Genomic DNA, 27,933 nt, shown 5'->3' with positions numbered 1-27,933 from the left:
TCACACAGTATCTTTAAGGAATCCCATTTCTACAGCCGCTTTTGGCCGCCGTGCCGTGCCACTCTTTTTACGGAATTCTGCAGCGATTTCCTCAAAAGACTTTCCTTTGGTTTCTGGAACTTTAAAAAATGTGAACACGGTGAAGACCAGGACAATCCCAGCAAAGAGGAAAAACACATAAGGTCCGCAGAAGTCCTGGACAGAGAACAGACAGAGCTCCAGTTACCAGCTGTTGGACCTGTCTAGTGGGTAATAAATTTGCACAGTGCCAGCCTACTCACCGCAATGTACTGGAAACACAGCGCTATGATAAAGTTGCACACCCAGTTGCAGAACGCAGCCAGTGCTAGCGCCGTGGGGCGAGGTCCCTGACTGAAAAACTCAGCCACCATGAACCAAGGAATTGGGCCTGGGCCAATTTCAAAGAAACTGACGAAGAGGAAGATGGCTGCCATGCTCACGTAGCTCATCCAAGTGAACGTATCCTGATGAAAAGCAGAACAAAAACCAAAGTGCGGCTGGGCTGCTGGGCTGCTGTTTCCCGTAGCTAAAAATCCCGAGTTAGAAGGTGGATATAGCTCTCTTCCTAATGTGTTTATGTCCAATCAAGTGCAGATTATTCTAGTGGAAGGCCAGCTATTCTAGTTTGATTCCTGCTTAGATCTTCTGGGGCCCATTACAGGCCATCCTTGGAATGAGGTGCTATTCGAGCCATTATCACTCTTTCCTGGGAAAGGTAAGGTACTGATCCAGTATCCTTCGCTCCTGCCCATACTGAGGTGGTGAGGCAGGGGGTTGACCCCTGTGAAGTGGTGGATGAGGATACCAAGCTAGGAGAGGCTCAGCACCGGCCCAAGTTCATACAGACAACCAAGTGGCAGAGCCAGCATTGCACTGGCACTGAGGCTGTGCTCTGACCCCAACAAACAAGTTCACCTTAGTTTCTCCTGTCCGTTCCTCTGACTTTACTTAATAAGTCAGTCTCCAGTGCTTCTGATATTCAAAGCACTTTAACCTGAAACACAATGACGTTATCATATGGTAACCAGAAATATTGGTCCAGGCACCAAACTTACCAGTAGCACGAGTCCCACCGACATAAAGATGGCGCAGAAAAACATCCCACTCATTCCTATGAGATACAGAGAGCGTCGCCCTGCCCTCTCCACAAGAAAAACCTGGGAAAGGTTAAGAAGTGATCTCAGTTTCATGAGCTACAAAATCTAGCCTTTATGGGAAAATCATTTTTACTGACAAAGGGGTCATTTTAACTTTTACAGCGGGGGACGAAGCAGTGCTGTTACTCTGTTTACAGGTGTGAGATTCAGGCAAGGAGTAACTCTTGTCTCAGGTAGCTGAGCTATTCTCAGTGAACAGAGATAGTTAATAAATATCTGCTTAAGGCCGGGCGTGGTGGCACACGCTTGTAATCTCAGGGCTTGGGAGGCTGAGACAGGAGAATCACACAGGTTTGAAGCCAACATCAGCTACTTAGTGAGGCTCTCAGCAACTTAGTGAGACCCTGTTTCCAAATAAAGTATGAAATAGGTCTGGGAGTATAGCCCAGAGGTAGAAAAGCCCCTGGGTTCCACCCCCAGTACCACAATAAATAAACAAACAAACAAACAAACAGACAGACAGACAGACAAACATCTGCTTAACTTGTTTGTGTTTATTTGAATAAGCCATTCTAGAGATAGAATCAGTGTCACTACCGTTCTGGGGTTATTACCTGAGAACAATAATCAGAGGTTATATATCTGGTATCTCTCCCGATAGATTACCTCTACATTTGAAATGTGAAGGATATCTAAAGATATCATTACAAGGGTTTGTGCTACAGACTACTGGAAAAAGACAACCCTCCATGTATCAATTATTGTCCTCCAGCTTTCTAAGCTTTCACTCAGGTTGAATTATGACCACTCACGTGGTGATAATCAGAACTTGACCATTCTGCCAAAACAGTCAAGCCTACATTTTTTTTTTCTGGTGAATTTTCATGTACTTAGTGCTGAGAGTGAACTATGCATTTGAGGAGGAGACTTTAAAGGGAAGAGTTAGAGTGCTTTCTTATCCTAATTGAAGAAATGTTTCATTGACTACTTTGAGTCTATGAACCTTTGCATTAATGTTTATGGTTTGCAATTAGCCAAGATCAGTGTTTGTTGAATAGATTCTTGACTGTTTCATCCATGGAATACTGCTAAGCCTGGAGACACACACACACACACACACACACACACACACACACACACACACACACGTCATCAATCAGCAAATCAGTAGCAGCCTTATGACCTTAGTCTGGTGAGCTCTGACTCTGAGGATTCTGAGAAACATTGCTTTTCCCTTCAGTGAAAGCCCTTTTCATCTCAGAGGCACACACATATCAGTTTCATATCACTTCAGATAGGAGGATAAGCAAAGAACCCACATTTAAGTATTGAGAATGAAGTAAAAAAAATAAAACTGTTCTCAAAATTATCAAATTTCAAGCTGGGCATGGTGGCACACGCTTGCAATCCCCGTGCTTGGGAGGCGGAGACAGGAGGATCGCACAGGTTTGAAGCCAGCTGCGCTGGCTTAGGAGACCCTGTTTTCAAAATATATATAAAATAGGTCTGGGAGTGTAGCCCAGAGGTAGAAGGGTTTCCAGGAACCCCAGTATCACCAAAAAAATTTTTTATCAAAATTCTCTATACATTTTGGATCTTTAATTAATGACTTTCAAAGCTGGCTTGATGATGCGCATGTCAAGCTACCAAAAAGTAGAAACATTCTTCAGGACTATGGGCTCTTACTCTATTTCTAAAAAACTTAATTGGGTAATAAACTCAAACAGTATGTCTTGGAGTTGCAGTTTCTACTTGAAGCTGGATGTATGCTTAGAGATGCAAATGGCAAGAGGGTGAGAGACGGTCATTGGCCGAGGAGGTCTGCCTACCACAGCCCTCACCTTTCCCCAGGCATCACTCAGCTCCTGGGTACCTGGTTAGTTTGGTGACCATTTCTTCTCCCCCAGAGCCATCTCCCTCCCAGGTCCCTCCAATATTTCTTCCTACTTTGTTTTCTCTACCAGAACATTAGTGTGAAAAATACATAGAATGTGGAACATAATTTAGTGCATAGTGAGGGGGAAAAAATCTCTCTCTTCCCCCAAACTCATTCAGAAAAAAACCAGACTGATTATGTTGCTTCTAAGTTGGTAAAACATTACAGTATTATCAGTGCAGATACCTATTTGCTTGGATTTGTTGAAAAGATGCACAGAATTAGTAACATTGGTTAATTTGGAGAAGAGAAATTAGGTGACTATGGTATTTTCCTTCTTGTGCTTTGGAAAAAGGTATTTCAAAAGTAAACACAATTTAGAAAGTTAAGTGTTATACGTATGGCCAGTTGTGGTGGTGTATGCCTGCAATCCTAATACTTGGGAAGCTGAGACAAGAAGATCGTAAATTCGCGGCCAGCCTCAGCAACTTAGTGAAGCCCTCCACAACTTGGGGAGACCCTGTTTCAAAATAAAAAAATAGAATAGGGAGGGTGTATAGCTCAGAGGTAGAACTCTCCTGCATTCAATCTACAATGTCCTTGTTATTATGTAAATAAAATAAAAAATAGGTCTGGGGGTACAGCTCAGAGGCAGAATGATCCTGGGTTCAATCCTCAGTGCCTCCCAAAAGAATGTTATCTGTAGCCTCAGAGAGTTAATGAGTAAATTTGAACTGATTATATCATCCATCTGCTTAAAAGTTTTATAGCATAAAAGGATTAGCTCTAGAAGAAGATCTTTAAAATAAGATATTAGAATAAATAAAAAAATTTCCATTTCAACGAAGTTGAGTGCAGGGTACAAAAATAAAATTCTGCAGAACTTTACTTAGAAAGTTTGAATTGCCCCAGAATTTGGGGTATTCGATTTTGACAATTTAATACTTTACATAGCAAATCTTATTATACACAAAGTGTTTTAATAATAATCTCTACATTATAAAAATATGTTGAAATATAATTTGTAAAAAAAATTATTAACTCAGGAGACAAAATACCAAATAGTTTTTTTGGATTGTGTCCCAGGAATAGCTCTCACTGAGAGTGGCCTTTGGCACGCACAGGAATGTTCTCTCAAGTTGCGTCCACAGAACCACTGGCGTTCTGATGTTGTTTGTTCTTCCTCCTCTTTCCAAGGTCCAGCAATATTGAATGTGGTCTGGACAAACCTGCCTTTTGCTCGAGGTATCCAGGCTGTAATTTATTGACCAACCCAAGGTAATAGTTAAAAGTCCATGAGCAGAGAATGAAAACCAAATAACTAAAATATAGTATTCTGACCAAAATTGAAAAATCAAACATTTCAAACATTTTGTATTCAAAGACAAAATAAGCCTAATTATCCTCATTTTAGAGTGAATTATACTCTTTTGGAAGTTCTTTCTTTGTTGTTGATTTATTTTACATTTTAGATTACGTTAAATATTACTGTTGTCAAGATAGTGAATTATTCTATACATGAGGTATTTGGTTTTAAGAGGAGCATATCAAGCCAGGCATGGTGGCGCATACCTGTAATAAGTAAATAAGCACATGACCTCTTTTGTTGGAAAACAAAATAACATCTCTAGTTTTACGCCACTTCTACCTCATCATCTAGTAGCAAATGCACTTTTATGTATCACTCTATATTACTTTCTAGAGAACTACCTGGAACTTCTGCTTACTGACTGAACACTAGTTATTTGCAAAGTTTGTTGAATTCTGCTTAAAGATCTATCAGAGAAGACTTTGTTTATTACTTTTAATATTTCCCCCCAAATATCAAGATGAGCAAAGTATTTCAATCATGAAAAAGGAGGATCCTCGGTACACTATGCATATTGATGAAAATGACAAGCTGCTGTCTAGTCCTAAGGAGTTTAAATACAGGGCAAAAGAGGAGGAACCCAGGGATATATAGAAAGAGAAAGTCCTCTGTGTCTTCCTGAGTTATTAACTCACCAATGAGTGACCAAATGGTGTAACAGCAGTGGAAGAGGCACTAATTCACCTCTCAGTCATGCCCAGCGCATCTCAGCAGTTGGCTTATTCACAGGGAGCACTCTTCCTACAACCCATCTAGTCCTACACACCCAGAGCATGTGGACAAAATCATTGATCACCTTTTTTGTGTGTATGGTCTTGGAGATTAAACCTATGGGCATTCTATCACCAAGCTATACCACCAGCTCAATTTTAGTTTTTACTTGGAAACAGGGCATTATAAGTTGTGGAGGGACTCAATAAGTTTCTGAAGCTGGACTTGAACCTGTGATCCTCCTGTCTCAGCCTCCCAAGTACTCAGATTACAGGTATGTGCCACCATGCTTAGCTCATTGATTTTGTTTATGTCACACATTTTTCCTTCAATTTTGGACCAAGAAACAAGCAGAGTATTTATCTGGGCTATTGACTTACAGAGATAGCCGTAAAAATCAGGTTGATGGCACCTACTCCAATGGTTGCATAAACAGGTTGGCTGACTCCCGCTGTCTGGAAAATGCTAGTTGAGTAATAAAAGATCTGAAAAGTAAAGACAGTTTAAGCTTAACTAAGAAACCCACCCTGATGTCTTTAAAACAAGGAATATTTTAGGCTGTTTACTTTTTGATGTTTCTATGGAACCATAGTTTCTAAAACTTTGTAAAGATTTTCTCTTTCATCCTCTCTTTCTAGAAGAGAATAATCTTCTTTTGGTGTTTAAAGCTTTTGATTGCTTAAAGGTTCTTAAGGTTAACTCTGCTACTGCATTTTATTAATATTTTAAATGTGCACAGCTCAATTAGTTTTAACAAACTGGTCATACATGTATAACCAGCACTCAGATAAAACAAATCATTTCCATCCCTGCAAAGTCCTCTGTAAGTCCCCTTACCCATTGTCCAAGGAAATCACTCATCTAGCATCTGACATCATGGATAAATTTTACCTCGTTTAGCACTTGATGTAAATGGAACCACATAATATGCACTATTTTGTGTCTGCCTTCTTTCATTCAACACTACTTTTGTGAGACTCATCCTTATAGTTGTGTTTATTTGTAGGCTGTTCATTATCAGCACTGTATAGTATTTCATGATAATATGGGTATAATGGGTAACTAAACACAATTTAGTTACTCATTTACTCCTGATGAGATTAGGTAGCTCCCCTTTAGGATGCTACTCAAAACCAGGTAACATTCATTTTGGTGGAATATGTATTTATGACTAGGAATAAAATTGCCAAAGATTATGTACACAGGTGCTAAGCCTTGACAGATACTGCCAAAAAATCTTTCAAAAGAAGCTATGACAATCTTATACTCCCACCAGTGTGCATGAGAGTTCTGGTTGCTATTACATTTAATCTGGCTTTTTTTTTTTTAACTAGTCTCAGTAGGGATGAAGACTTCACAACCTAATAGCTTGTTTGATTGTTTTGGTATCAGAAATTGAAACCAAGAATATTTGACCTCTGAGCTATACCCCCAGCCCTTTTGTGTGTGTGTGTGTGTGTGTGTGTGTGTGTGTGTGTGTGTGGTACTGGGAGTGGAACCCAGAGGCTTTCTACCTCCGGGCTATACTCCCAGACCTATTTTATATTTTATTTTGAAATAGGGTCTCATTAAGTTGCTGAGAGTTTCATTAAGTTACTAAGGCTGGCCTTGAACCTGCAATCATCCTGTCTTAGCCTCCCAAATACTAGGATTTCTGACCTGTGCTACCATGCCCAGTTCTAATAGCTTTTTTATGTTTCATTTTGTTTCTGATAGATCTTTAGATCATTCTGTCACCCTTACCACTCTTTCTCTACCTGCCACGTCCTGTTTCTAGCTCCTCTGACAGACAGGACCCAATGCAGGAGGCTGGGTGGAGTGGCCTGTGGTACAATGTACACTATCCCTTCACTTTTAGGCTGCCCAGCAGCCTCAGGGGCAGCATTTCCTCTTTAAGTCAGGCACTGGGATAGAAGCTGAAGCAGGAAGTTGAAAGAGATTATTGTGCCATGGGACGTACAAATGATGTTGAAATGAGATACAAATTTGGTCTGGGAGTCCCCAACGTACATAGTTTGGTAAAACTGAACCTCAAGAACCTCTTAAAGAAAGAAAGAAAAAGAACCATAGCAGAAAAACCTGTGACTTGTGGAGTGAGGCTCATCTCAGGTATCTTTTTGCTTCAACTAATAGAAATCACTTTCTTTACCTCCCTCAAGACTCTGACCATCCATCAGTCACCTTGCAAAGTACCCCTTTTAGATCTGGGATTGGATTAATAAATAGAAACCCAATCCATATTTTTAATAGCCACCGAAGAGAATATATGATTTTCTTTATCTGGTTTCTTAATGAGTGCTTAATTTTTTCTTCAAGTTGCTAATTGTTGAAGGGGTCCTCACATCAGTACCCCAAAGCAAGCTAGTTTAATAGCATGTGTTTGAGTCATGTCTTATCTACTACACTACCCTCATTCATCAACATCATACCAAGTCATTTACTGTTTATTTTGTGCTCTAGCCTCCCAAATAGAAATTTTTTGATGGCAAGAAACTAAAACCTGTTCTTTGTACCTAGCTATCTGGTATACTTCATTTAAATAAATAAAAGGAACTGTGAATTCCTTTTCTATATTATCAGAAATATTAAATTTCATATTCAACTCTGTAAGCCTCTTATAATTTAGGTTTTTTAAAATATTATAATCATTTTCATTTTCCCTCCTTGCATTTATTGTATTTTTTACCTTTTATCTTCATATTAGTAGACATAACGTACCCTTGAGAGTTGACATTTTTCAAGTTGAAATCTAATTTTAGAAAGCTATTGAAGCAAAGTGCAAGGGAAATTATAATTTATATGTTTGTTGTAACACTTGATGTCAATATTTTGAAGTGTCCTCTAGTTATTTAAACTTATACCTTTGTTCCTCTCTATCTTAATTCACTTTGCTTTCTTAAAGCTAGAAGATGTTCTGAATCTTACCCCATTGATTCCAGAAAATTGCTGACCCATGTGCAGCATCAGTGCCACCACCATAGGTTGTCGGTACCTAGAATTGGTGAAGAGCTGAATTACGGAGACTTTCTGCTCACTGGATGCTTCATCTTTCTCTTTTTTCATCTCATTCATGTCTTTGGTGATATCATTACGTCCTCTGAGTCTTCTCAAGCCTGTTCCCCAAAATAATCAGGTTGAAACAATTCATTCAGGTCAAAACGAATATAAATTTATTTTTATTATGTTCATGAAAGAGCTACAGCTGTGCATGTCCCCTTTTGTTACATAATAGAATAGTTGTTGGAAATTCTTTTTTGTTAAATGAAATTCTGCTCTTTGACATAAAAAGAGTAGGACATTTGGCCATATATCATGACTTAGAAAATTATAATTATTATTTTCATGGAAGCATAATGTTGAAAGAATCTTTTGAAAGCCTCTGGTGAAGTCCAGTACCCTGAGGTGAGTCTCTGGTTTTGTCTTGAGTGAATGTGTATGAGCATGAAATGGCAGAAAACCAATCATATCAAAAGCTGTGGTGCATATTCTTGCATGTAATCACTGGCTTCATTTGGAAAGCACTGATAACAATTTTACTAGCCACCATTCTTACACACTGTTTTGCATTAGCCCATGTGGAAACAATAGGAAGAAAGAAAACAATAGGAAGAAAGAAAAACCACCTACAGACTTACTTTTCTTTGCTTTGACTTCCTCTTCCAACTTGAGATAAAGGTACCTGGGGCTTTCTGGACAGAAGAACAGCAACAGAGATTGGAGGAGGGCCCGCACAGCAGATAGGCCAAGCAAGATGTGCCACAGGTCATCATTGCCCAGGATAAATTCAAGGCCAACAATCTGAAAGGATAAGGAAGATGCTTATCAACCATACAATATGTTGGGTCTGGCTTCTACAACAATTCATTGAAAAGCACATCACTATTCAATAGTAATCCCTAACAATCTTGATTCATGTAATTATGACATGAAAACTATATCTAGTGCATCTTACTTTAACCAAATCAGGGGCAAGTATTTGGCAAATAATTCATCTGTGCTTGTTTTTATTAACTCCAATTGAACATTTAGAATGGAAATTAATTCAACTTTTAAAAACATTTGATATCAAAAGCAACACAGGGCTGTAATCTACAGGCAACAAGATAGAATGATTCTGTATTAAAGTTATACATAACTTTGGAGCTTTATTTTAAAATCTCTTATTAGATTTCTCAGAACTTAAATAGAATGGGATGTTATAGAGAGAACAGTTGCTCTATGAGAACCAGCTTTATGAATCCTATTGCAGGACTTTCCAGAATTCCTTCTGGATCATTAAGAAGTTCAAGGACTCTCCCAAAACCACAGGATGGAAGGGAAGGACAAAGCCAATGGAACAAGGAATGAGAGTTACTGTGATAAGCAGTTGCATGCTAAATTTCTAAATAAGAGTAAAATCAAAGGAAACCAGACAGTCTAAATGGGAAGTTTCCTATTACTTGAAACCTAAATGGAATAATTTTTTTTTCTTTGTCTTTGGTTCTGGGGATTGAACCTAAGGCCTTTATACCTCTGAGCTACCTCCTCAGCCCCTTTTATTTCTTATTTTGAAACTGGGTTTCACTAAGTTGCTGAGGGAATAGTTTTAATTCTAGAATAGTATTAGAAGTTTTACCTCAAGTGCCAATCCTACCAACTCCAAGAAGAGTGAGAAATAGTAAGAGTTTACCTTTGAGCTAAAATGTCTGTTTTTCCTGTACCATCTCCATTACTACCATTGGGATCCCCCCCCCCCCTTTTTTTCTGTGCTGGTCTTATATAATGAAAGTGGACATTCAGGGAGGGGGGGAATGAAGTAGAGGATGGGTAGAGGAAGGAATAAAGAGTTTATTACCTGACTAACAAGAATGCCTGTGACAATGGCCAACTGGTGAAAGGTGCCAAGGGCTCCCCTGAGTGTGGTTGGAGCAATTTCACCAATATACATAGGAACCAGCCCAGAAATTAGCCCTGCATAAAATATGAATATAAATGTTAAAGTGCAGCCAGGTATATATCTCAGCAACAGTGACTTAGTTTAATTGCATTCAATATCCTGACTGAAAGTCCTTTCCTGAGTCCCTTGGAAGGAAGAGCCTTTGTCCTCAGCCATGGACAATTAATGCAAGAAATTTGTTGTTACCATCCTAAACGAAGATGTAGTTGGCAATGAAAAAATGCTTGGTTATGTATTTTGCAGTTCTTCATGGTGTTACCTTAAAATTTCTTTTAATCCATATTAATATTTAGTGTACATCATAATGTTTGAGGTCTTGAGAAATGAGACTGAAGAATGTTTAAATAATAATATTTTTTTTTTTTTTGGTGGTACTGGGGTTCCTGGAAGCCCTTCTACCTCCGGGCTACACTCCCAGACCTATTTTATATTTTTGAAACAGGGTCTCTTACGCCAGCGCGGCTGGCTTCAAACCTGCGCGATCCTCCTGTCTCCGCCTCCCAAGCGCGGGGATTACAAGCGTGCGCCACCACGCCCGGCTAAATAATAATATTTTTATGGTACTAGGGATGGAACCTAGGGGCATTCTACCTCCGAACTACACCCCCAGCCTGATTTTTTATTCTTTATCTTGAGACAGGGTCTCTCTGAGTTGCAGAGGGCCTCACTAAGTAGCTGAGGCTGGCTGCAAACTGTGATCCTCCTGTCACAGCCTCTGAAATGCTGGGATTACAAGTATGCTCCACCACGCCCAAGCTCTAAATAAAATCTTAATCTAGACTCATGAGATGAAAGAAATTAGAACATGGGTGGACCAATCTCTTGATGGACTAGTAAGAATGTCTGTGAGAAATGACTCCCCACAGGTCACAGTGCAACGATTAGCATGAGAACTGCAGATCTCCAGGACATGGAGGTGCTTTAGGATCACTCTCTGGGCAACCCAGCTTCTTTATTCATTTTATTTAACTATTGGACTTCAGAAAATACGCTTATGTTTTAAAGAAAGACTTTTGGTACTTCAAGGAATATGGAATTTGTAAAAAGCATGGGCCGTTCTGCCTTTTGAGGCTTTCTTAAGTGCACATGTAGTCAGTAATGTTGGAAATGGCAGCATATCCAGCAGTCTGCTGGTTGCGGTGTTTGGCATTTTCTTAAGAACTTAAAACTAAGATTTGTGATAGGTTACCTATTAGAGACTGCCTACCTATCAAATGGAAGTAGATGGTCTTTATATAAGAGATGCTTTGGCAACTATTTCCTATATATATTTATGGACATATATACACACATATATGTGTGTGTACATATCTATGCACATATATGTATATATATACATATATATATGCTTCAAATAATTCTTTATATCTCAATATTTGATGATAATATAGCATATGTACTTCCACAGAATTTTGTGCTTTTTATTATTATTATATTTGTCGTGGTGGTGGTGGTAGTACTGGGAATTGAACCTAGGGGTATTCTACCTCTAAGCTATGCTCTCAGCCCTTCTTATTTTTTATTTTGAAATAGAGTCTCACTAAGTTGTTGAGGGTCTTGCTATGTTATTGAGGCTGGCCTTGAACCTGTGATCATCCTGTCTCATGCTCTCAAGTTCTAGGATTACTGGCATGGTAGCACTAATAGAATTTTTTTTTAAGTGTGCACTCCCACACCCAGCTTTTGCAGAATTTTACATGTGACTAACATCTGGCTTGTTGAGCTTAAATAAAAAAAAAAAAACATTATTTGTTTGGCCCTATTAGAGGTTGTATTATCTTTCTGTAATACCTAACATTATACCTTAAATTAAAATGATATTGATAAGCTCACAAGTTTGAAGTCACATGAACCTGAAGTTATATTTTCTATATTTTTAGCAATTTCAATGCTCAAAATAGGGCCAGACATAATTTTATAAGATGGCTGGAGAGAACAGATTACTTGGAGATGCTAGCTATAGGTTATACCACAATATGGTTATAATATTATAATTTTGCAAAACAAAACTTTGGAATTTTTTGCTATTTTTAAAAAGAAAAAGAAAAGAAAAAAGAATGATTTGGACAACTTCTTTTTTTTTTTCAGTACTGGGGATGGAACCCAGGGGCATTCTACCTCTAAGCTACACCCCCAGCCTGATTTTTTTATTCTTTATTTTGAAACAGGGTCTCACTAAGTTGCAGAGGGTCTCACTAAGTAGCTGAGGCTGTCTGCTAACCACCATCCTCTGGTCTCATTCTCCCAAATGCTGGGATTACAAGCATACACCACCATGCCTGGCTGATTTGGACATATTTTATAGTGTTATTATCTGCTTTTTATAGAAGATGAAACTGAGGCTCGGATTTAATTAATATATGTAATCCAGGTAGAATCAGTGCCAGAATTGATGTGCTCCAATTTTCAGACCCTGTGCATTGACCCTGAAAAAATCTACCTCGACCTTTAATTACTAGAAGTAACACTGTAAATAATGAAAAAAGACATTTAATTAAATTGTTAACACATGATATGAGTATCTTTCGGTTTTGCTTCAAGTGATCACTAAAGATATGTGGTGGTTCTTCTGCATGTAAATGTGTTAGAAACACTTCATACACAAAGTTTGTGCCTTTGTCATTCCTTCCCCACCCCAGTGGCTATCAGTGCTTTGAAGGGCAACTATGGTTTGTGAAATGGGCTAAAACATCAGCCTAGAACATCAGAATTAAGGATTCATTAATGTTGAGAAGTTAAATATTTGTCCAGTTGTTTTAGAGATGAAATTTTTTTTTTTTTTTACTTTGTTCAGACTTCTGCTAATTAATGCCTCTGAAAGTTTGCTCCCAGAACTAGTGAGTCCCACTACTCAGAAATAAGGTTCACAGGAGGGGGGCATCCTTCCTCCATTCTGAACTCTACAGATGCTGCTGCCTCTTTACCTCTTACGGACAACACCACTTTAGTGCTTCACGTAGTTGTCTCTGGAATCAGACAGGAGTAGGGCTATACATAGGAAATGGGTTCCTAGCTGTCCAGGTATTGTGAGGTCTGAGAGACAGAGGCAGCTAGCGAGGCCACAGTGGTGGGAGTCTTGGCAAAGCAGTCCTCCACTCCCTACTGCACCCCAGAAGTGGTAACAGGTTAGTGTTTATTGGCAGCTTAGCTGTTTATCAGATTCTATCCTGAGTGTTTTACATGTATTCTCACAATCACTCTTTAGGGAGATATTATTATCCTCTTCATTTCATAGGTGAAGGAACTGAGAGAGTTAGTAATTTGTCTGAGATCAGATAAATAGAAATGATGTTATTGGGTGGACAGGAATTCCCACTTACTGGTCCCCAGCTCCTGTCTCAGGAATTAAGCTTGGTGAATGCTTTCCCTTTGTGATGCTATCCTAGGCTCAAAAATAGCTTTGCATGTCGCCACATCTGCCTGTAATTCTCAGACAAAGATGTGCATATGCATATGTGTCACTTACCACAATAGAGTCCAGACACGCTTCTTCCTGCAATTATAAGAATATGAGATGGTCCCAACTTGGAAAATCCCATCAAGAGAGCTCCAGCTAATGAAAGAGTGTTTGCTATCAATAGGGCTTTGATTCTGAAAATTTAAAAAGCAAGAATGATAGATTTAGCATCAAAACTTGAAAGTTATTTGCTTATAGAACATGTTGAGATTTTTACCTAATAGCAATGATTTTACTCTAAAAGTTGGTTCAAGATGGTTACTTTGAATCATTTGTGAACTAAAGTATTAAAAAAAGTCATATTTGTGATGAGAGAACCTGGGTTTCTTATACCTGATCTCCATATTTTGATAAGAGACAATTCACTTGGATGACTAGTTTAAGATAATACTTCTAACACTTTTTAAAATTGTTAAGTATTTTTTCTACAAATTGATTATCTTAAGGAATAATTATATGGTGATAAATAAATTCAATTCTATAGTAGTAACTTATGACCTGTTTATTTTACTAGTAAAGGTTTTTAGTTGATAAGGAACTTTCAAAGTCAAATTTTCTTCCATACAAATTGTTTGGAAGTAAACTAAAGTGTACTTTAAAAGCTTATCATAATTATAGTTATCCTTATTTTAACACTGGATGTCAGCTTATTTTCATAATCTATGAAATAATGTGAATGAATGTAAAATATGTTACGAAGCTGGCAATAACAACCGAAACATAACTTTCATAGGTAATCCTATGAAAACCACACCAAAACCTTCTTCAGAGTTAAGTAGTTGACAATGAGGCTAGTAGGGAATCCAAATGAACAGGAACAAAAATGTTTATGCCACAAAAAATGTAAACACCTTGCTCTCTTCTATTTCAGTTTTTCAAAATCTGATAGGTGGACTCTTTCTAAACAGTATCTTTCACACCAAACATATTATTTTTTTGAAGTTAAACTAAATAATCACTACAATGATTTCCCAAGAGCTATATGGTAGGCTGAATAATGTCCCCCAAGAGTTTAAGTCTTAGCCCACAGATTCCGTAAATGATACTTCATATGGCAGAAGAGATTTTGTAAATATGATTATGTTAAGATCTTGGGTTGGGTCACATTATTCAGGTGACCCAAATGATGCAAGCACAAGCGTCCTCATAAGAGGAAGGCAGGGGAGGAGATGTCATGACAGAAGTACAGATTGGAAGGATGAGCTGCTGAGATGGAGGAAGAGGCCACAAGCCAGAACAGGGCCACTGCGGACCAGAAAAGGGCAAGGGAGGAATTCTCCCTTTGGAGTTCCCAGAAGGAACCAGCCTGGCTGGCATATTCACTTTAGCCAAATGAAACTGATTTTGGACTTCTGACCACCAAAACTGTAAGAAAATTAATTTGTGGTGTTTTCAGTCACCAGGTTGGTAGTAACTGAATATAAACAGTGACTGAGAGCTGAATACCCCTTGAGCGACAGAGTCGACAGGTAGTTAAAGGATGCTTATGCTTTGCTCAGAGGGCCAGATTCAGACCCTCTTTGAAATTAAAAGCAATAAAAGCTTCAAATTGTTTTAACTTCTCAAACTGAGAACTTCTTCACACTGAAAATAAAACTTCCTCCTGCTGAGGACAGAACCAAGAAAGCAGGGACTGACAAGTCCTCCTACTAACTAAATTTGCAAATGCCTATTTCCTGCCTTTTGTCCCACTTGTATAAAAGCTCCCCTAGCCCTTAAGTCTCCTGAAGATGGAGCTTTGAGACGGAAAGGGCTTTGAATAAGCTTATTTCCTTGCCAGCCTTTTACATTTTGTGGAGGAGCAGTAAATCCTTTCCTCTTGCTCCAGCAGGTACAAGACTACTGTGAAATGCCTTTTCTTTTCACAAGGACAGAGGGCATGCAAATTCAGTCATTTACCCTAAAAAGTTGTACCAGCTAGCTAGTAATCTGTTCTTTTAGAAGGGGAAAAGACAACAAGTCTTAACAAATGAAACCCTGGAAGGGCGTTTGATCCCAGAGTGCTCCTTTTCCTTACTGCAAACAAAACGACTTCTAGAACACTTGATTCAACTGAAAAAGCTTTTAATTTTGGTTCACATGTGATAAATGGCCTAAAATAAATAATCTAAAATTTACGGAGTGGTTGAAGCAGGGAGAAAGAAACTTAATTCTGCCTATGTGTATTTCTTTAGATCTTGCTCTGATTATCCCTGCTAGCCACAATCCTCATGGTTGTCATCATGGTCCTCAAAACAAGGCCACATTTGCTGCTTGCTTGCTATGTGCCAGGCAGGTGTGCTAAATCCTTGGTGTGCTTCCTCATTTAATCCTCACAATGAAGTAGGTATTCTTTTCTCTCCCACATTGCAGATAGTAGAACAATACTTTAGAGAGCCCAAGTAGCTAAGTGACAGATTGGACCTGATTTGTGTGAAAGCAAAGGTGATTCATTACTGCTCCATTTTAGTCAGTCCTATGGTGTGCATGTGTGTGTGTTGCTAGGGATTGAATCCAGTCCTCACACATGCTGGGCAAGTGCTCTACCTCTGAGCTATCCCCCAGCCCTATCAATCCCATTTGATGTATACCTTCCTTTACCCATGGTAGTGTGGATGGCATAGACCACAGTTTTTGCCATCATACTCTCTTATTGTTGAGTGCAAAGCTTCTGGATAAATTGCCCCTGGAAACCCAAATAAACAGAATGTGGCTAGAGACCTCTATTGACTAATCCACAGCTTTGAAGAAAGATTTAAAAAACAATAATAGAAGAAATACATTTTTATTTATTTAATTTTAACTAGTAAAAATTGATCCTGGCAAAAAAGACACTCATGTCATTTCTTAGTGATTTTCCCTAGAAAAAAATATTTTATGGGCAATATTGAGCTCTTTTGTCTTAAGTTTAAGTTAAATTATGAGTTTAATGGCTGTTTTTCAAGGAAGATAAGTTTTTATTGAAAGCTAGAAGAAGCCTCATTTTCTGTTATAATAAAGTCACTTAATGAATGGTCATTTGAAACTATTATGGGGTATGGCCATTGTTGATGCTAAACCCTAAGATGTTGGAGGACATGCATTCTGGATTCATTACTGCACACCAGTAAATGTTTTAGGGTAAGTCACTGTCAACTGCCTCCTGAATGCTGGGATTACAAGAGTGAGCCACCATGCCCAGCCTCCATTTACCCTTTAAACTAATTTTGTGCAAGTTGAAATGATTCTTACATTTTTTAAGTGATGAAAGTAAATTTTATTTTATTTCTACATATCCTGATTCAGAGTTCAACCAAACATCAGTAAGTTGACAAAAATGTAAGAAACTAATCACTTTTATTTATCACGAAGGAAACACGTTTTCAGATAATAAGAATACGCTATACACTTATGTGTGGCACACACTTGTAATCCCAGGTCTTGGGAGACGGAAACAGGAAGATGACAGATTCAAGGATAGACTCAGCAAATAGTGAGAGTCTCATCAGCCTAGTGAGACCGTAGGCTGGTGGTGTAGCTTGGAGGTAGATGCTTCTGGATTCAGTCCTCAGCAACACACATACATACATACATACACACACACACACACACACACACACACACACACAGAGAGAACAAAACTTAGGTTACCATGATATCCTTTAGTTAAGAAAAGTTTGTACACTCTTATCATATAAAGTTTTGAGAGGAAAAAATTTATTATAATTTTAATAATGAGAGATCTAAAAACTACATTTTATAGTAGAAATTAAAAATACTGAAGGAATTGTCTTCCAGAATTATTGTTACCTATATTATTATTTATACCTTCAAAGTTTTTCCATCTTCTAAGTTTTCCAAATTTAACATGTATTATTTTTATTATAAGAATAAAAGGTAGCTAATACACAAAAGCTGAGCTCAAGGAGCAGTAAATAAATCTAAAGAAATAATCATTTGATTTTCTGATTTTGTTTCTTTCCTCTGGGAGGAAAACCAAATAGATTTAGTATGTCCCCTGACTCAGGAACTAGAGAGTAAAGGAACTCCACTGATGTTTTCAGTCCAAAACATCTGATAGAAACCAGAATTGAGAAATGTTTCATCTTGCTTCATCTCAGGCCAGAACTTTGAGATAATAGTAGCTACAGCTAGAAAGTCCATGCCAAGTACACCAGGCAACAAGAAGTTGGGAATTTTGACTTGACCTTTGGACTCAAACTGATCCAAATGCCAAATTCTAATTTAAAAATGAAAAACTGGATGTCTGAGAAATGGTGTGATTTGGTGACACCAACAGTAGATTCCCAGGCTAAGGACTCCAGTGTAGGCTCTTCTGCTAAGTTCCTGAGTTAGCCATTGTGCAGTGTTTTCCTAACATATTGTAAAAGTCACAAAACCAAAGGATCAAAGTGACTACCTAGAAATACACAGCAAAATCACTTTAAAACAATTAGATTGTTGCAACAGCATCTTCCATTGATTTGATCTAACATCAAATCATTCCATAAGGGTATGAGTTGAGAAAACAACTGTAAAACTACTCCCCAAGAAAAGTGGTATCTTTCTAAACAAAGTCTAACAACACCTCTAATACTAAAGTTTCTGTATTTATGCTATTTATAAAATTGGCTTACCTTCCAAGTTTGTCCCCCAGCCACCCACCAAAGAATGATGCAATCATTCCACCAACTGCAAAGCTGGACACAGACAGGGACCAGAGCATGGTGATCGTGCTGACAGATACAGTAGTCTCTTCCTCAGTCCAGAGGGTTGGGGTCGGGTTTGCTGGCTCTGTGACAGTGGGCAGTGCATCTGTGCTGTTGTAATCATAGTTGTTGGTAGCCATCCGGTCATCCAGTGGAATGCCCAAGACATGTCTATAATGGGATATTATTACCTGAGGGGGGAAATAAAACATTCTGTACATTTTTTTTTATTTTCCTTTAAATATAAGGTGCTTAAAGAAGATTATCCCAATTATGCATGTTATACACATGCAAACACAGATTTGTTTATAGTTGGTCATATACTATAAAACAGTTGGAAATCTAGTGCCAACCAGAACCCAGCAGGAACAGACGGGGGGCGTGGAAGCCTCTGCGACTAGTAACTAGTGTGCTGAAGTATATTCTCTACCACTGGGGTGAAACAGGGATTGTGAATCTGTGTAATGGAGTATTTGCCCACCTAGAAGAGGACTCTGCAAAGGAAAGACTAGTGTTGCATGACCTTTAAATTTTTAAGCAGATTTATTTATTTGTTTTTTTATTGACTGATATTAGGGATTGAACTCAGGGGCATTCTACCTCTGAGTATAGACCCAGCCCTATTGACTAGAGAGGGTGGCTTAAATAAGGTTGTAAAACGGTCTCCCACAAAAGTAGAAGGAGTTCTAACAATTCTAATTCATGCACTGAATTTCAGGATGTCTGCTAAATTGGCATGTGTTGTCATCACCCACAGGTAAAGATATAACCCTGCTCCCCTAAACTTAGCCATGGTGAGGCCTGCCACAATGTGATGGTACATGATGCCTAACAGGAGCACATCTTTTGGCCCAAGGAACAATGCTTTTCAGGTAATGGATTGTGGCTAGCACACATTGCACATACTGGCTCTCTGAAGTCTCTTATATTTTTCTTCGAGTTCAATGCTGCAAGAGGGGCAGATTTAACATAATGGATTCACAGAAGGCATTCAACAAGTGTTCAGAAGTCCATACCCTCACCTATGTATCCTCTTCCCCAGGTATGCTTGCTGTCCTCCCACCATTCACTAAACACTTTATTGAATGCCTTCTTTGTGACAACCATTGACAATAGTAAAAAAATAAAAAGTTGAGTTCTGCCTTCAGTGGCTGCACAAGTGTGAATTACAGCACAAGTGGGTTCCCCCACTTACAGACAATGGGAGCTTAGAATATTGAGATCTGTCTCCTGAATAGTCACTGAATAACAGGGCAGGAATACCCAAAATAAAGAAGAAAACTGTCGCAATTATCTCGTGTGTGTGTGTGTGTGTGTGTGTGTGTGTGTGTGTTTGTGTATGTGTGTGTGCGTGTGTGTGTGTGTGTATTTGTGGTCTTGGGGGTTGAACCCAGGACATTTTACCTCTGAGCTATGCTCCCAGCCCTAGTTTTAATTTTTTATTTGGAAACAGGGTCTCAGTTGGTGAGAACTTCGCTAATTTCCTGAGGCTGGCTTTGAATTGCAATACTCCTGTCTCAGCTTCTCAAGTACTGGGATTACAGACATGTACCACACTACCTGGCGCGCGCGCGCACACACACACACACACACACACACACACACACACACACACACACCAGGCAAATAGTCCTCATGAAGAAAATCCAAACTTTGTTGGACCTGTTGACTATCATCCTAGAGTTCTGTGTCTTTTTTCATGAATAACTCATGGGAGACAGGAATAGGGAAAAAACTCTTATCTTGTTAGTGTTAGGCCTTCTAAAGGTTATTATAGTGGGCATATTAAGGTTGCTGGAAGGATCTGGTTGAGGAGAGCATATGTTGAAGTGCCCAATGCAAATAAGTACGTATTCAATAAATGTTCACTGAATGAAAAATATCTTCTTCCTTGGCATTTTTCATTTGTGTATAGGGGAGAGCTTTGAATGAACGCTGCAATAACCTCTTTTATTTAACATCCCTGGGCAACTGGTACTCTAGCCAAGGGTTTTCTGTGAGCTCAGCAATAGCTGAGTCAGAGCTCAGGAATTATTTATTGCTTTGAGGGTTGTTAACTGGGGAGTCAAAGCCAAGTTATCAGCTCTGGAACCACACACATTGTACTTGGCAGGCTAGAATGACCTTGTGTCTCCCACGTGGACACATTTTATCTCTGTGTGAGTAACATGTGATACACTCCTTGCATCACGGACTGACTGAGAGAGCTTCCCCCCCAAAGAACTTGTCCATGTTCCACTTGCCTTTTGAGGCGCGTTGATCACACCAATGTCATATCCAAACTGGAAGGAACTCAGCGTTGCAGTGAAGACAGTGAATATCAACGTCCCAGTGATCTGTGGGATGAAGCAGAGAGCTGGAAACACCAGTCACTTTCAGCCACCCATCATGCCATTGGGCTGCAGCATGGGCTTCCTACAGGTTCCAGGGTGGCTCTCACCAAATAGTCAATCACAGTATGCCCTGTGCTCTGGTGGGGCATTTAAGAACATAAAAATCATTCATATTCTTTATACTGCCAAAAAAGAAAAAAGAAAAATCCCAAGGGGACAGCTTTTTCCAGAGGAACCAAAGATCCTTTTCTTTCCTTTATTTTATTTTTATTTTTATTTTTTATTTTTTTTGCGGGTCTGGGGACGGAACCCAGGGGCATTCAACCTCCGAGCTATAGCCCCTGCCCTGTTTTTTATTCTTTATTTTGAAACCGGGTCTCACTGAGTTGCAGAGGGCCTCACTAGGTAGCTGAGGCTGTCCACGAACCATGATCCTCCGGCCTCAGCCTCCGGTAATGCTGAGATTACAAGTGTGTGCCACCACGCCCGGCTTCTTTCATTTATTAAAAAAAAATTAAAAAAAATTTTCCCACGGCTTTAGGGATGGAGTGCAGAGGCATTCTACCTCTGAACTACACCCCCAGCCCTTTTAACCTGTTTTGAATCAGGATTTGCTGTCCTCAATAGGCAATCCTCCTGTTTCCGCCTCCCAAGTACTGGAATTGCAGGCGTGAGCCACCATACCCAGCCATCTTTTTCTTCACATGACTGCCTACTGTCTGTTTATATATGTATATATTTTTTTCTGGTATTTGGGATTGAACCCGGGGCATTTTACCCCTGAGCTACAACCTCATCCTTTTTGTTTTTTATTTTGAAATAAGGTCTTGCTAAGTTGTGGAGGGCTTTGCTAAATTTCTGGGGCTGGCTTCAAACATGTGATCCTCCTGTCTCAGCCCCCCAAGTACTGAGATTACAAGTGGGCACCACCAAGCCTGGCTACATATATATGTTTTATGATTCAAAATCAGAACTGAGCACTAGAATTGCTACTGAAAGATAGAAACTGCAAAGACAGAAGCATCTGTTACTGGGAGAAGTGACATACAACAATGAGATGGGACCTTTCTGGACATTATCATGGTACAAAAACACCTCAACACTCATATGAGAGCATCAACCAGCCTTGACCGTGGTCTACATCAACATCCGGGTCAGAACAATTTTCAGAATTTGCATCTAGATGAGCTTAGAGTTGTGAGGTAAACTAAATTATTTTATCTCCAACTCCATGAAGCTACAATAAAACTGCAGAGCATTCATCTCCTTCCATTCATAATCACATACCTCACCATCTTAGAGAAATAATATTATACATACAAATTAGTATGTAAGTACAGCATTGTGTTTGCATGTGACAGCAAAAATTGTCGTAGGGACCTAAATGTCACTCAATGGGAAATGGTCAGACAGACCCGTATACTTCATGGTACAAACAAGCTACATTCAACTGCTATGAGTTAAACAGAATAATGTGATCATGTGTACTGACTTATTTTTATGAAAGAAAGGAAGTTGTTAATCACACTAATGTTTTTATTAAAGGCTTAATCATAAATATTCTTTGATTTGTTAATGTTGTATATAATTCAGCATATTTCCTTGAAGAGTAAATGACAAGAAGATGACATTTGAGAAGGAATGTTAGGTTGAATAAGAGATATAAATTACTATTTTTCTCTTATATTATTAGACATTTTATAGGGGAAAAGATTTTGTGTGTAATTAGTCAATTTAAAATTTTAAACAAATAGCATAAAATATAGTAGTAGGCATATTGTTGGGTAAAGGCATGATTCATATCAGCATGGACACCAGTTTCCACTCTTTACTTCAAGGATATGTGACTCAACCCATTCCCCTTGAGGAGCTTTAGGTTTTGTCTAAATTGTGGAATTATTGTAAATCTCTCCATTCCAGTACAAAGAATCAGGGATCCAGTATGTAAGTAGGATCCGTGATTCCCCAATAAAGCTGGAGATCAGACACTTTGCATGTCATCGTCAACAAAGTATTATCACAGAACCCTTGAAGTTATTTAGTCTAGTGGTTTGAAAGCCAGACCCTTCTTGAAGAGTTTGTTAACATATGTAGCTTCCAGAGACTCACCCAAGATTTCTACTTATAGGAATCTTGGGTAGGAATTGGGAATCTGTAGGTTTACAAAGTTCCCTCTCTTTCCTAATTTTTCTAAAATTAGTGAAATTTTTCACTAATTTTAGGTGGCACCTATGCAGACTTTCCCTCCCAGCAACTTCCTTTTCTGAAAAAAAAAAAAAAAAAAAAAGGACTTTGAAACTGGCCCAAAGCATACGATAATATGAGATATATAGATAGATAAATGCACTCTCAAAGAAGCATAAATACACACACATATAACATACACTATGTGTTTATTAGAAGTAAATAATAAGTACTTTTTATATTATATATAAACTGTGCATGCATGTACACTATATGGGATAAAGTACATAGGATCACAGGAGATTTTTAGACTTCTAATTACCTACTAAAATGAAACTAGACACTGGGAACTGTGGCTCAGACAGTCAAAGCTACAATGGGCATCTATTCACTTGCTTGGTGGTTTCAGCTTGCAGACCTTTCTGCCTGCAAGCTGTTTCCTGGGAGAGGCGTTCCATCAGATTGACAGGTAATGGTCAGCAGCAGCGACTAGTGTACCAGGTGCCTCAGGAGGGCTCAAACCCCCTGCCTCACATGCAGCATGAACACAGCGTCAAAGCCTAATGCTGAATATTTATGCACACTGTGAACATGGGCATTGCTTCAGGTGGATTATCTCATTTACTCCTCATGTTTTCTCTTGCTGCTGTAACAAATTACTACCAACTCAGTACTCCACAACACAAATGTATTTATGTTACAGTTCTATAGGTCAGAGGTCCAGCATGAGTCTTGGGAGACTAAATAAACTTGTTAGCAGGCAATGTTGCTTTCTGGAGGCTGCAGAGGAACATTTGGAGGATGGTAGAATTCAGTTCCTTGTGGTTGTAGGACTGATTTTTGTTTTCATCCTGGCTGTAGACTGACGGCACTTCTCAGGTCCAGAGGCCACCACATCCCTCGACTCATGGTGCCCTTCTGTGTCTTCACAGCCAGCAGAGGATAAGTCAGGAGCTTCTCAGGGTGCATCTGACGCTGAAAACGGCCCGGAAAGGTCTTTCCTTTTAAGAATGCGTGGGATTAGATTTGACCCATCTGGACAATCTAGGAAAATCTCCCCATCTCAAGGTCTGTAACCTTAATCACATCTGCCAAGTGCTTTTTGCTGTGTGGCTTGGCATTAGGGTTGGTCTGAGAAAGTTTTGTTTATGAGGGAAAATTTCTAATAAGTACTAAGTCTGAATAAAACTCCGTCAACATTCACTCATTCATTTTAATATCCAAAGGGTGACAAAGGAGAGGTACATAAGAATAGGGAAAAGAGTAAGAAGTTGAAGAGAACCTTACTGCATCCAGGTTCTGGGGCACTAAATGGTTTTCCTGTTATCTTGACAGCCCTGTAGATGGGAATTATCATTATCATTTCACATATGGGGAATGTGGATGGAGAGGGTTAGTAAATCATACAAAGGCTAGTAAATCATACAAACAAAGGTTAGTAAATCATACAAAACCAGCACTTTTAAAAAGCCTATCTTAGCTGGGCGTGGTGGCGCACGCTTGTAATCCCAACATTTGGGAGGCTGAGACCTGGAGGATCACAGTTTGCGGAAAGCCTCAGCTACTCAGTGAGGCTCTCTGCAACTTAGTGAGACCCTGTTTCAAAATAAAGAATAAAAAATAGGGCAGGGGGTCTAACTCGAAGGTCAAATGCCCCTGGGTTCCATCCTCAGACCCGCAAAAAATAAAAAAGTTAAAAAAATAAAAAATAAAAAGCCTATCTTCACTTAGAGCTTAGTAATTTTAAATTAGAGAAACTAAGTCCCACATCCAATTTAAAATATACTTCAGGGTAAACATGGAAGGGTAGAATAGGCAAATAGCTGAACCATAACACACAACAAAATGTGGTGTTTGTTTTGTGGCTTAGAAGTCAGATGGCATCTCTGGGCAGGGGATGGGGACAAGTAGATATGGAAGTCAGAAAACTTAGAAAAGATTCCTAGCGGCTCTCACCTCTTTGAGACTCAGTTTGGCTGTTTTTTTTTTTTTATGTGAAATGGGTATAAAACGGAAAATGCATAGGACTACTATAAAAACGAAAATTAGATAAAGAATGCGGTCTTCCTTTAAAAAGTAAAAGGCTCTAAAAATAAATGCTTCTTTAACCATGTTATCGTCTCATTAATTGCTCATGCCAAACAACCGCCATCAACTTTAGATACATCACAGATAACCATTACAAATAATACTTTACTATAAATTACATGAAATTATCCCATTTTACAGTTGAAGAAACCAAGCTCAGAAAGGATTAAGAGGCACGCTTAACACTACACAGCTGCCCCTCACTCCTTAGTATGGGACTCTGAGCTAACTTTCTTAAACTCTCACTGCTAACCCAAAAAGCAAATTTTCAGCAAACACTGGATCGATGAGGTAGGGAACAAAAGCTGGTGCACATTCCTCTAAACCACATGCTTCCAAAGAGAACTTTGGAAAAGGTTGGGAACTTCTCAAGCACAGAATTTTCAGGCTGAAAAGGAGCTTAGCGTGCAACGGGCTCTTGTCTGATTCCTCTGTTTTTCAGTTGAGGTAACTGAGGTGAGGGCCAAGCCCTTGTCTGATCTCTGTGTACCTTAGGGGCACACCTAGAGCAACTCCCTGGCCTCCTGACGCCAACCCCGTGGTTTGTCCTCCTGCTCAAGCTCTGGTAGACTCACAAAGCTGGAAAACATTGATCCTGACATTCTTATTCTTTCTGGGTTCCTTGGTTCTCAAGAAAAGTTCTACAACCTAATTTCTAAAGCCCCTAATGGAATTTAATTGTATTTCTGAATAAAACTTGAGCATCTGCTCTCTGCCAGGCTCTCCGTCAAGCACAATTTTCCCCCACATTAGCTTCTCTTTGCAGTTATCTTCCAAATTCTAGTTGAGTACTGCCTTCGAGATTTTTGCCAAATATATACAGCCATCTATATATTACTAATTTAATATTCATCTTTATGTTTTAAAGTTCTACTTTAGCTTTTTTTCTGGCTATTATACCCATAAAATGATGACATGCCAGTTATTCTTTAAATTCACATTATATAACATAGATAAGTTATATAATCACCAACATTCAAACGTGTCATCTCAGAGCCTCTCTGATATTATCTCATTTAATTATCCTCAACCTCTAAAGTACTAGGGTAGTCCCTGTATAGCCGATATTATAACAAATAAGTTCTTATTTTATCTTGATATAGAAAACTCAAAGTTCACTTGAGTAATTTAGCCCCGGTCCTACAGCAGCTAGGTAATTTGGCTGACTCCAAAGCTCCTGCTCCGAATCCTGCCACTTACAGGCAGGTTGGAAGGCTCAGTGGATGGGCCTTGCCAGGAGGAACCGAAAGCTCTGCTTTAGCAGGGGACGTTCATCAGCTTGTCTTATTGGGGAAAACTTGGAGTGAGAGTGTCAAATCCTCCCACTCTTGGTATTTAGGGAATGACCCAGGGACATTCTAACTCCAAGCTACACTGCCAGCTGTTAAAAACTTTATTAATTTTGAATTAGAGTCTCACTAAATTGCTAAGGCTGCGCTTGCTAAATTGCTAAGGCTGGCCTCTAATCTATGATCCTCTTGTCTCAGCCTCGCAAGTACTGGGGTTATATGTATACACCACCATGCTGGCTTCAGTTAAGTCTTAATTTTTGAAAATATCCTATCTACAGATAAGATGAAATAGTACAGTAAACACCCTATAACTTTCACTGTATCCAGCAATAGTAAACATTCACCACATCTGTTTAACTCTGTGTGTGTGTGTGTGTGTGTTGCTTTAACTAAATAATTTAAAACAAGCTGCAGATATTTGTTCCACCTCACTCTTAACTACTTCAATATACTCACTAAAAACAGAGGCATCTTCCTGCCTGCTTGCAGTACATCATATCCCATCCCATATTACCAAGCTGTCTCTTGTTCATATTCACATGTTAATCTCATGTTCAGATTTCCCCAGCTACCCCGATGTTGCCCCCGCGGCTGCTTTCCTCCTCCTCCATGACAGAGGTCTTGTTGCACCTCGCCGTCAGAACTTAGCGTCTTTGCTCTAGAACAGTCCTTCCTCTTCTTTTGTCTTTCATACATTTCATACATTTTGCCTTCTCAAGCCTACACATTTTTTAAGTTTCTGCATCAGTTTTTGTGAGTAGAGTCAGGTTAGTCTGCCCCTCTTTTTTGGTGGAAAAAGTACATTCCTTTAATAATATGGTTATGCAGAATCATGTGAAAAAAGTATGCGGACTAGTCAGAAAACATCAAATATCCTTAGAACCCCAATTACTGAATTAGAAACAAGGTTTTCTTTAGCTGTGAAATATAGTAGTGGCCGCTACACCCAGCACACCCAAAGTCTATATTCAGTGGCTTGAACAGATTCCCCTGCTTATTTCTTCAGAGCCAGATATAAAGTGAGTCAGTGCTGCTTTACCTTATCTTGTGTCATCGTGCAGTAGGGAGTCCTCTGGATTCCAGCGTGGAGTGTGGCTGACAGCTCCTGCCTGTATGTCCACAGCTAACCCTAGTTATACATTGTAGGAGGAGGAGCAAGGTGAGGGGGGAGTGGGGTTACCTCAAACCAAGAGTCCAAGTCTAATCTTAACAGAGCTTGAATATTGATGGGATTCTAATCAATAAGTCCTCTGCCTAGCGACCTATGGCTTCACTACCTTTGTTCCACCAGGAAAGGAAATGGGAGCAGGTCCCTTAGACGTAAGTTACAAACCAGAGGTGGTCACGTTTTCAGGCATGTGCTAAATGGGGCATTTACTGGGGACAGGTGAAAAGAGAAATCTGTGGGTCTTTGTAGAGGCTGAGTTGTGCGGGGACTGCTCTGCTCTGCTCTGGGAACAAGGGCCGGAGAATGGTAGGCACGGCGCGCTTGGCTCTGCAGAGCCAGCTCTGTGAAGTGTGTGCTTCAGAGGGAGTTGAATGGCCAGGGGCTGCTGAAGACTTAAATGGTGACCTGAATGGAGCGGTGGGGCTATGGGTTTGAATCTCAGTATTTCACTGAGAGTGACCTTCAGCAAGTGGCTCACTGTGACTTTTCTGTGCCTTGGTTTCTTTACCCAATATAAAAGAAATAACAGAACATACTGTTTTGTTAAGGGAGTAAAGAGATCATATAAAAGTGTTTGGTAGCACAACAAATGGTGGTTGTCATTGTTATTACCATTACTATGACTGGTTCAGTGCATGTCAAGATGTTCTCGCTGAAGGGACTAGTATAGCATTCTCAGAGAAGTCTGCTCATAATCTTCAGCTTGGACTACCAGGTGTCCTCTGTGACGTCCA

The 27,933-nt window shown here is 39.3% G+C and overlaps 1 protein-coding gene across 1 annotated transcript; it reads right to left on the bottom strand.

Annotated features, from left to right (window-relative positions):
- On the bottom strand, positions 1–27,085 carry SLC2A2 (solute carrier family 2 member 2; the record flags this gene model as incomplete). The annotated part of the gene is made up of 11 exons (XM_080696575.1): positions 1–195; positions 282–485; positions 1,077–1,178; positions 5,455–5,559; positions 8,000–8,187; positions 8,710–8,872; positions 9,909–10,024; positions 13,477–13,601; positions 18,063–18,325; positions 20,378–20,470; positions 27,071–27,085. The coding sequence occupies 11 exons, from the start codon at positions 27,083–27,085 to the stop codon at positions 1–3; spliced, it is 1,569 nt and encodes a 522-aa protein (XP_080552701.1).
- Positions 27,086–27,933: the final 848 nt, after the last annotated feature.

Source organism: Muscardinus avellanarius, assembly GCF_963383645.1.
Source record: "Muscardinus avellanarius genome assembly, chromosome: 5".
In the NCBI taxonomy this organism is placed as follows: Eukaryota; Metazoa; Chordata; class Mammalia; order Rodentia; family Gliridae; genus Muscardinus; species Muscardinus avellanarius.
Note: the sequence above shows the minus strand (reverse complement) of the source record. Positions and strands in the feature narration are given on the sequence as shown.